General features: G+C 37.0%; 1 protein-coding gene across 1 annotated transcript; it reads right to left on the bottom strand.

Moving 5' to 3' along the window:
* LOC128226709 (heat shock 70 kDa protein 12A-like) lies at positions 1–8862 on the bottom strand. The gene is made up of 6 exons (XM_052936698.1): positions 8661–8862; positions 7626–7743; positions 4858–5037; positions 3946–4170; positions 3241–3391; positions 1–2614 (listed from the first exon to the last, which is right to left on the bottom strand). Exons 2-6 carry the CDS (start codon positions 7725–7727, stop codon positions 1539–1541), a joined length of 1734 nt encoding a protein of 577 aa, XP_052792658.1. The 5' UTR covers positions 7728–7743; positions 8661–8862; the 3' UTR covers positions 1–1538.
* Between the last annotated feature and the right edge of the window lie 2489 nt (positions 8863–11351).

Raw genomic sequence — 11351 nt, 5'->3', positions numbered from 1 at the left:
TCAATTATTTTATTAAATAAATGTAAATCTTTGATTGTCTTCTTCAATCAGTATGAATTAATTCACAGAATTTAACAACACAATAAAATTGATTCTGACTGTACTGGTTCAGGTAAGAATAATATATAACATTTTACGGGTTAAGATGTAGTCTTATTTGAAATATTACAAGTTTCACAGCTGTGAACGGTAGAAGGTTTAGATAGATAAAAAATATTAGTAATACTTTGGCGTTTTTTTACTGGGGAATTTGTGACCAGGTAGCTATAAACCAAAAACCCCATTTATAAAAGCTAATATTTCTAGTCTGTTCACGAATCATGTGTGTGTTTTTTTGTTCTGATTATTGAAGCCAAAGGAGTTTGACAGATTAATAATACATTAATGTTAATGCATTTCTTTTGTGCATACAGTCCAACCTCGTTGACTCGAACTCCCAGGGACCGGCGAAAATACCTCGAGCCTCGAAATATTCGAGCCAAACGGGAATCCTTACCTTCAGTATATATCGGTTCTTAACATCCACTTCGAGCCAACGAGGAATTCGAGCCAAGCGATTTCGAGCCGACGGGGTTCAACTGTATATCTAGACTATCTACCTTCAAACTTGATTAAATGTGAACATGCAGGCTCAAGAACACACACAATAAAAGAAAGGTTTGTCGTTTTAAAAAAAAATATGCACAATTTTGAGTGTTCACATATCAATTACTATAAATGACAATTATCAACTGTCCATGTTTAATAATAGAAAACCTCAATCCTGAAACGTTGGTTTGGGTTTTAAAGAATCATGTCCAAGGATTAGAATGTTTAAACTATTTTTATATCCAGTAACAAATGTATATCCATTTTGAGGTACATTTTTGCTAGCTTAAATGCAAATGCCAGGCACAATTAAAAAATTTTTTTTATAACTTTACAATAGTTTAAAATTGATAGATCTCAATCTTGATTTCCATATCAATCCGAGACGTCCGTATTCGCTAACGTATTCAGTCTGATTTTCAGACTCAGGCTCAGAAGACTGAATGTTTCAAAATATCTATAACATAAATAATTTTGACCAAATATGTGAGCCTTTTTTAGAACAGATAACTTTTAACACAGACACCATTTTGTACAACTTTGTTCTTAAAATATTTTTTGACAACAAAATTAAAATGCTGTTTTTCGGAGTCTGAAATTCATACTCTGGATGTTAGAACAGAACAGAAAATTTATTGTTAACTTGAACATATAAAGCTCATCGTTATTATGATAACATAAATACATGGCATGGCAGTACGAAGAAGAATAATGAGAATAAGGTCCCTGAACTTTAGCATAAATGAAAATAACAAAGTCGAACACCGTTGGCTCGAACTCACAGGGACCAACGAAAATACCTCGAGCCTCAAAAACCTCGAGCTAAGCAGAAATGCTTAACTTCAGTATATTAAAATCGGTACTTTAAATCTAGTTCGAGCAAATGAAGATTTCGAGCCAAACGAGTTCGATCCAACGGGCTTCGACTGTAAAACAGTTTTGCTCGGATTTTACATAAAACTAAAGAACTTTGCAAATGATTTCCCTGTGTGCAAATGTTTCACTTTCAGCATAATTTCGGTGTCCCCAAATATGAGGGAAGTTTCGTAGGCAGTGTTTGCATCCTCGGGCATTCTCACCTCCAGTTTCCCGAGCGCGTAGCACGAGGGGTCCGTCACATACGTCGCCGAGTCTGTAGTAGAGAGGTACATTTCAAATGTAACATATCCACCCGGGTTTTGATTGTCTTTGGGTTTGTGTTTTTTTGTGATTACTTGTCCCGTTTCGACCTCGTCCCCCTTGAACACGTAGATTTGAAACAGGTTAGAACAAAATGCCACTCCGTTTTTCACAACCTTGTACTTGTGTTTGTGTTTTGTTTCGTCGAATTCTTCGGTCGTTTTAAGGCCGTAGGTAAACCTAGCGACACGGCTTGCAATAATCTGCGGGTTGTGGCCGTATAACACTGCTCCCTTGAGCACGGCCAGACCAGCTTCCGGTGGAAATATGATCTTTTTCCCGCGGAGTCGTTGCCTCATGGAATGCTGCACAAGCGCGCATTCTGAGAAACCGCCTACGACTAGAATATTTTCGAGTCTACCTACTTCCGGTTTTTCAAGAATCTCGCCGATTTTACTGATCAATGAGTCAATGGAATGGTCGAACATGTGTCTCATGAATCCAGCGTCCACCCGTAACTTATCACCCTTGACTGAAAAATTATCCCCGTACTGTGAATTCCTAATCGTGGTTAAAAATTGGTTCCGCAATTGGGTTTTCGGCATTTCTTCGTCAAAGCTCTTCCGCAGTTCATGCAAAGACGCGGGAAGCCGAACTCGCACCATTCCCGTTGTTTCTGGTGTTAAAGTTCGCTTCGTTGTTTCAAACTCTCTTATTAAATCGAAAACGTCTTGCAAGCATTCCCTGTGAAACTTTTTCATGGTTTCCTCGCCCAAGCACTGCGCCAGCATGGCGATAAAGCGTTTGTCGACCTGCGTCCCTCCCCATGAGCCACCGCTTGCAGAATCAAGCTCCCGGAGCTTCCCGTTGGCAAGCTTTTGGTGGACAGTGATGTCCGCTGTTCCTCCTGGAAACAATTTAAAGTGTTTTTTTTGAAAAAGTATAGTATGGACAGACGTTATCAATAAACACATCGCGACAACCACTTGATTTATACCTTGGGCTTCTAACTGTTGGTTTCAAACAGTTCCAGAATAAATAAAATGCTGTTCAGTTAGCGCTTTCCGTGTTCGAGTCCCAGCCTGGGCGCGTATGATCTTGTTTTGTGGTCACCAAGCCAGTGAGTTTCCTCCCGATACTCTGGTTTTCCCCACAATACAATACCACACACTCGCGTAAAATATTACCAGCAAGAATGATAAATATGTTTGTGTTATAACTTGTTTCACAATTGTTGTAAAACAAATTAGTTTCAAAAAAAAATACTTTATAATGTTATCGTTCAGGGATGTTTCAATTCCACGCTTGAAATGGTCCGGTTCTTGATAAAGAACCTTATAATAACAGCAAAAACTCGCTATATCGAATTAGTTTGGACACCGGGAAATACTTCGAGATAACCAAAATATTTTTTTAAAAACTCGATAATTTCCTGGCTACAGAGTTCGACATACCAAGATTCGACTTTATTAATAAGGGAGGGCAATAGCACAGTCATTGGTATATTAAAGTGTAAGAGTTTATGAAACTAACCTCCCAGATCGACGACCATGTACTTGGAGTCTACATTTGTGAGGGCGTATCTGTCGTCCTCGGCGGGTATGACGAGGGGGACAGTCTGGCACCACACCGAGGCCGCCTCCGACTCTAGGGCCATACCCAGCTGCGCACGCGGAATCCCCGCCTGAAAACAGCGAAACAGAGATTTGTTGGTACTACCATTTTTTACTGGCACGGTAAAGCGAAAAAAGAGCGCCGCGAAGTGTAGCATAATTCGCACAAGGAAATACCTATGAGTAGCAGGGGCGGTTCCAGGATTCGACATTAGAGGAAGCATAACTTAGGGGTGTAACCTTTTGACTTGCACCCCTCCCTCAGAACCAAAATTTATTTAAAATTGATGGTGTGTATGTGTGTGTGGGGGGGGGGGTGCTTTAGTATAAAATGGTGCATTTTGGGCGTAATTTATTACTTTTTTTCTCCTATATCGAAATAAAAAGTAAACTTGGAAGATTTTAAGGGTGGGGGGTGCCGGGTGCGCCCCCTCCCCTTACCATGGATCCGCTAGTGAGTAGATATTGGGTCACTAAAGCGATATTGCCCGAGATTTAATGAATTATAGCATTGCAAAAAAATTTGGTTAAGAACAGATGAGCATTTGTCAAGTTAGAGTGTAAACATAAATGAAATATTTTTCAAAAACTGTTACAATTCAACCTAAACGGCTAACAAACGAACCTCCACAGCAGCCTCCCTCATAAACAGGCGGGCCTTGTCGTCCCAGATAGCGGGAACCGTGAGCACGAACTTGACGTCACTCTCCTTCACGCGCGTTTCCGGGCATCTGTTCAGTGACTTTAGGGCGTGGTCTTTGAGGTACTTGATTGACATGGCAAATACAGTAATGGCGGGCAGTTTGACCACGCCCGCGAGGTCGGTGACCTCTGTAGCCAGAGACAAATCCTGGAGAAAGAAAAAAATAATCATGAAAGTTTCATACGAATCGTGAAACGAGATGCTTGTTTAAAGCTGCACTCTCACTGATTTACTGTTTGAAAACTTTTCTAATTCTTTTTGTCTTGGAGTGTGCAATTTTGTTCGTGAAAGCCTGGAAACCAGTGATATAAGAATGCTGACAAAAAATCAGATCGCAGTTTTTTTTATATTTACGTACGAAAATTGATGTTTTATGCCGATATACTCATTTTTCTTTAAGTTTTAGATACGCTTTGAGCCATAAATATCAATTTTCAAACGTAAATATTAAAAATTGCGATCTGATATTTTGTCAATATTCTTACATCACTGGTGTCCAGATATTTACGCAAAAAATGGTTCATTCCAAGACAAAATAGATTGTGTGTTTTTTTTTCAAAACGGTCAACCTGTGAGAGTGCAGCTTTAAGTATTTCATTTCCACTTCACATATCAAGTGTACAACAGCCATCCTTGTATTTTACGGTGTCATGCAGGTATGGGCATTCAAGCAGTTAATCATCCCCACCTTGAATACAATTTATGAGTGTACTTTGTTTGAAACGAAAACAAAATAACGCGAAATAGATATCCCGAAATTGCGTTACTGTTAATAACACAAGATGTGCGCATATCATTTTTCAGAAGCAAGCGCATTAACATTCAAGTGCAGACCTCTGTGTGGTAGAGAGACATCTTGAAGCGGCGGAAGAGCGCCCATCCGTCCGCCTCACAGTCTTCCAAGAGTTCCGCGTACTTCTCCTCCGCCTCGTAACCAAACGCTTGGAACTTCCGGTCCTCGTCCACGAGTAGTACCGTCGGCGTCTTCAGTGACACGAGCTTCTGTGACCAGCTCTGTATTGGGAACATTCATAAAATTATGATGTGTTTTCTATCATAACAATTATATAATGGTTGCTATTGTGGGTTACCCCCGCTCCTTGGTTTTACGGTGTGTTCCTTATAATGGGTCGATTGTTCAGAACATTGTTAAAGTTAACAACGTTGTTAACTTCATCGTTGTTAACTTTCAAATCGTTCCAGCTCTGGACGTTCACAAAGGATACACTTATGATCTCCTGTCTTTCTAACATAGTTTATTTCCGCGACACTTGTGTATATGCAAATAAGTGAGCATATCATTAAGTATCTTACATTTAAAAGTTAACTAATGTCGTTAATCTGTTAACTTTAACAAAGTTCTGAACAATCTGCCTGATGAATGTCTTTAGTATATTCATCTTCCTTCTTGGCGACCACAATTATGCAAACAAATAGACTGGTACCCTACGTAACTTTTCCTACAAAAATCTACCAGTCTAGTAAACAAGCATAATTAGATGACCGATAAACAGGATCAATGCACGTTTATACCCGTACTGTTTATGAAAAGTAAATATTTGTCATGCATGTAAGTTATTGTCGGACCTAAGCATTATGTTAGTGATAAATTAGATACAACAAACAAAGCTATGGAAGCGTATATCGTATATACTTATGATGTGATCATGTAGTTTTGTCGACTCGTTTTATATCGACGAGTTATAAAATCACAAATTGCCAAAGTTATGACGACTGGCCCACTTCTTTATTTAGTGGATGACACTATCTATAAATTATTGACAAATAGCTGAACATGCTTTGTGACTCCATTATTGAAGTCGACATATCAGGGTGTTTACCCTGATTTGTTGACACAACTTCTGTCAACATGTCCAGTGTGAACAGGTCGACATAATGCTGTTAGCATGTGGTGTTATAACTCATCCAGTCGACACAGAGGTCGACAAGACTATCATCAGTATATACGATAAACGCTTTCATACTACATGATCATGCTATACGCTTCCATACAACATGATCACATCATCATTATATACGATATACGCTTCCATACTATGTGATCGCATTACCGGTAAATACGATATACGCTTCCATACAACATAATCACATCATCAGTGTACATATAAAACAAAAACAAGGTCATAAAAGATAAAGCCAAATGTTTGTTCTTCATTGTAAACCTAAATATAAATTAGAAAGAAAGGCGAACAAGTATACAAAACACTTTCAAATATCTATGACTCAACTACATTAATTAAGAAAACCATCATGCAGAACCCTGACCACAATCGATGGGATGGACCTTAAATATGACTCCTAAAATACTTTCTAGTGAGGCCAGACCATTGATATTGACATCCATAAACAGGATTTTAGCTTATTTTGTGAGTAGTTAACTCCATATTATGTTTGTATTCGTTGAAATGGTTTTATGTGTGGAAAAAATAATAAACGCATTTTCATTCGGAACTCCTCGGCCATTTTCTATCAAAAACAACCTCTAACGTTTATCTTTATACCTTAGTTACTACTAATTGAATGCTAGTGAAGTGTATTGTTGCAAACATCATCAAGATTCCCAAGAGTTAAGACATTAAGATTAACTGCTAAATTGAAATTACTACGCGATCTACTTGCAGCGTAGTTAAACTGTACAGATTTCTGACATTGTAAACCGTCCATATACATCCGATCATTGTTTTCGATGAAAAATGGCCCACGAGTTCCAAATGACGCATTTTATGGCTTTGAAAAATGGCAATAAAGGTGACTTCACGTCATTTTTCAATTTATTATAAACAACAAAATTTAATATACAAACTAGAATATCTGTATTTATAATAATAACAATCAGCAATCAATTAGTAATCTTGCAACTCCAGACAAACTCATCCTGCTTTGTATTAGTATTATTAAGCTCTTATTGACACTGTTCTCCAATGTTATATGTCCTTATATTGTCATGTATGTATGACCCGAGTGTACTAAAGATGCTTGTATTGTTTTGTATTGCGTCGCATTGTATTGTATTGTGTTGTGTTGCGTTGCGTTGGGTTGTTTTGTGTTGCGTTGCGTTGGGTTGTTTTGTATTGCGTCGCATTGTATTGTATTGTGTTGTGTTGCGTTGCGTTGCGTTGCGTTGGGTTGTTTTGTGTTGCGTTGCGTTGGGTTGTTTTGTATTGCGTCGCATTGTATTGTATTGTGTTGTGTTGCGTTGCGTTGGGTTGTTTTGTGTTGCGTTGCGTTGGGTTGTTTTGTGTTGCGTTGCGTTGGGTTGTTTTGTGTTGCGTTTCAACTTAATTTTTTTTTCGATTTTTTTAACAACATTCTTTTTTAATTCGCTCCATTTTTAATGAAATATATTCATATAATTTTATGATTTTAACCTTTTCCTTGATGTGTTCATGCTTTTTTTGCACGTATTTTTTGGTTTCTTTGAATTAAACGAATTAAACTTAGAATAAACATTTCAACAACAGATGTATCAAGTTGATTTTTTTTTCAAAGATGCTTAATGAATACGACCCCAGAAGATAAAACCTTTCCTCAAGATCGTAGTGTTGGTGTTTACAAGTCTTTGTCAGTAGTAAGTAGTATACCTGGTTTGTCTGAATTCTGAGGGGGTCAGACCGGAAGGAGAAGGCATAGCCGCTGTATGTCGTCCCGAAGTCGATGGCCAACACAAGCAGGCTCTCGTCCATTATGTTCTTGTAGTGTCTTAATATACAAGAACATGTTATTATATACGTATTGCATTGAAGTGTTTATGATCTCCATACAATATAAGTATTAGTGCCTTAATCTACGATTAAAATTTTGATCGACCATATTCGAAACACAAATGCATTTAATACTGCAACTCTCATTTGAAGTAAACGTCTGTTCTGTTCTGTTGTGTTCTGTTCTGTTCATTATGAATGTGCTTAAAGGGACATAAAAGGTAGATGCAATTGTTTTTTATGATTTCTGTACGGATCAAGACAAATAAGCAATACTTGGCGTGTTATTTAAACTGGTGGACACGAAGCTATAAAATAGTATAAAAAACACTTTCAACAGGGGCGGTTCCAGGTGTTGACGTTAGATGGGGCGTAATTAAGGGAGCGTATCCTTTTGACTAGCGCCTCTCCCGCAGAACCGACATTTATTTGGTTTAGAATATTTTTAGGGGAGTTGGGGGAATTTCCCCAATGACTTTTAACAATTTATAATCCGAAATGGTGCACTTTTAGCGTATCTTATTATTGTTTTCTTCTTTATTAAAATTAAAGTAAACTTGGACAATTTTAGGGGGTTCGCGTGCCGTTGTGCCTCCGCATGGATCCGATAGTAATTAAGTATTATATCTTTTTATATGTGATAAGGCATTGTAATTAAACATAATACCTTTGCATCGACCTACATAATGCCCCTTTAAGCCTGGCGACCTGCATATTGCCTCTTTAAGCCTGACGGTCAGTTAACTCCAGGGACTTATTAAGTAAGGAATTAATTCGTCTTACTGTACATTAATATCAAAGCAAAATGAAGCTTACGAATACGACAATCTATAAATTATACGAGAAAATCTTATTTCAAACTTGCAAAAGAAAAACAAATGCAAATAAAATCTAAAATTAAGATCTAGGACATACCTGAAATGTGATGAAGTGAATACGATATTTTATCCACACGACTTAAGTAAGCAAGTACTATCACACAAATAGAACATTAAAACTGTGTTTCTTACAAAATATTGCTTTAAATTCATTTATTTATCATCCCTAGCGAGATGCATATATTTATACCTTGTTATTTGTCACGTGTTTTTATATTTTCTTTTAAGTCAATCCTTTAAGAATCGGATTTTTTTTGAACGCCAGGAATTAAGATAGATTGGTTCCGTGATTTCTTAACGCCGGCTTTGAAGTTCATAGCCTTACGAGGGGCACCATCTGTGGCTTACATGCTGTATAGTTAAACTTCATACGTGAATAAATGTTTACAAATACCCTATACAGGTAAAAATAGCAGGCTATATCAGTCTATCAATAGATTTTGAAATAGGTACGTTATAAATCGTCATTGAGGTTATAGACTAAAATTCCCCTATCGGAAATGAATAATGACTTATCTTGGAGTAGGATATGTTTTGTTATTGAACCGATTTATTTTTTGTCGTATGTATAGAAAATTTCCATGGCAAGATTTATCTGCAAAAATAATACAATATCTAAATTGGCGCTAGTGTAAAAGAATTCCATACACTGAAAACGTATTTATGCTTGCATTGTGGAAATTTGAGGAAGTATTTTAAAGCTGCACTCTTACAGATTAACCGTTTTGACAACTAATTTATTTTTTGTCTTGGAATTATCCAATTTTTTTAGTAAATGCCTGGAAAACATAGATCTATACAAGACTGATGGCAAAGGAACAGGTCGCAGTTTTTCATATTTAGATTCTAGAATTGATGTTTTATGGCTGAAAGCGTTATTAACGCTTTAAGAAAACAAGAGCTGTCGTAAGAACGCGCGCGCTCGACTTCGCCGCTTTGTCTCAGAAGTGAATACAATCATAACGTAATATCATCGATGAATACATGCCTGTCAAAGGCAATAATAAAAAAAAAAGTCAACGAGAACCGCGATGTGACAAAACCGGGTTTTTAATGATTGGCAGAAGAGATACAGTTTCAACTGCTTTCTTCTATTTTGTAACTGTGAGTGACCTTGATCCTAGGGGCCCCAAACACAATCCCATAGAAGTCCTCCATAAACTCTTCTTTACATACCACGTTTGGTCACAGTATGTCAACCATAACTAAAGTTATTCAGTACCAAACGGTATTCTATTTTTAGTAACACTGACCTTGACTAAGGGGTCAAAAGACAATCCAACGAAAGGTCTCCATAAACTCGTTCTATATAGCAAGTTAAGTCACACTATGTCAACCCTTACAAAAGTTATTCAGTACTTATATTTTTTTCTCTATTTAAGCAACAGTGACCTTGACCATAACTCTGGGGGCCCAAAACAATCTCCTGAAGAGACTCAATAGACTTCATATATACCAAGTTTGATAGAATATGTCGACCCTTCTTAAGTTATTCAAAACCTATAGTAACTTTTACCTTGATCCCAGGGATCTCAAGAGCAATCCTATAAAAGCTCTCCATAAATAAATCTATATACAAACATTGGTCACAATATGACAATTCTAGCTAAAATTGTTCGATACATAAGGTGACTTTGATGATGCCCTCCCACCAGCTCGCCGGAACAATGACGCAAGTCATTCTCATAACTAGTTTTCCCTTGTGAAAACCAAGCATATAAAAATGTGCCTGTCAAAAGAAATGAAAAGAAAAAACCCCAAATCAATCAAGGGCCATAATTTGTAATTAGTGTTAAAATGGAGTTATGTAACCTTCTTGTAAGACGGTCGTCAATAATTGTGCGAGGTATTTAGTCAATGAATGAAGGGTATAGAAGTGTTTTATTAAACTCCCAACTTGCCCTAAAACTTTAACCTGCCCTTAAACTTTAACTTTAGTTCCTAAGTCAATCAGGGGCCATAACTTGTGTTAAGGATATAATGGAGTTATCTTACTTCATTGGATGATGGCCCTGAACAACTGTGTGAAGTATAAAGTGAATAACATGAAGGGTATAGAAGTTATATATAAATATCCCAACCTGCCCTAAAACTTTTAACTTAAATTGCTAAATCAATCAGGGGTCATAACTCGTATGAAGGATAATATGGAGTAATGTAAACTCATTGTGTAATAGTCCTGGACATCTGTGAGAGGGTTTAAAAGTTATTGACTTGCCAAACTTGCCTAAAAACTTAAATCCGGCGCCGACGCCGGAATAGATATTATTGTTTGGGAAACTGTCGAAAATTCAATTTTAGCTTGACTATTCGAAGAATAAGGAAACACTCATGTCAAAATCAACCGATTTTAAGACAAAAAAACACTGAAAAAAAGTTGACAAATCGGTCAATCTGTAAGAGTGCAGCTTTAGAAAACAGGGAAATTCAAAAGTTCAAACTTTGGTAATTTTAAGCGTTGTTAACGTTGTTCTTAACTTTCAATTCGTTACTGCTCTGGAAGTTTCATAGACAAACTTGTCATGACTTGTGATCTGCAATATTGTGTACACATTTTTTTTTCATTTAAATGTATGACTACATCATAGAATTGTGCAACTTTAAATCTGCACTCTCACAAAATTACAGTCATAACTTTTTTATGTCTCAGAATGAGCTAATTTTGTTCACAGTTCTAACTCTTGTAGATGTTTTATCACATGAAATAAAAAAGCGATGTCTGACCCTG

Source organism: Mya arenaria, chromosome 3 (assembly GCF_026914265.1).
Source record: "Mya arenaria isolate MELC-2E11 chromosome 3, ASM2691426v1".
Taxonomy (NCBI): domain Eukaryota; kingdom Metazoa; phylum Mollusca; class Bivalvia; order Myida; family Myidae; genus Mya; species Mya arenaria.
Note: the sequence above shows the minus strand (reverse complement) of the source record. Positions and strands in the feature narration are given on the sequence as shown.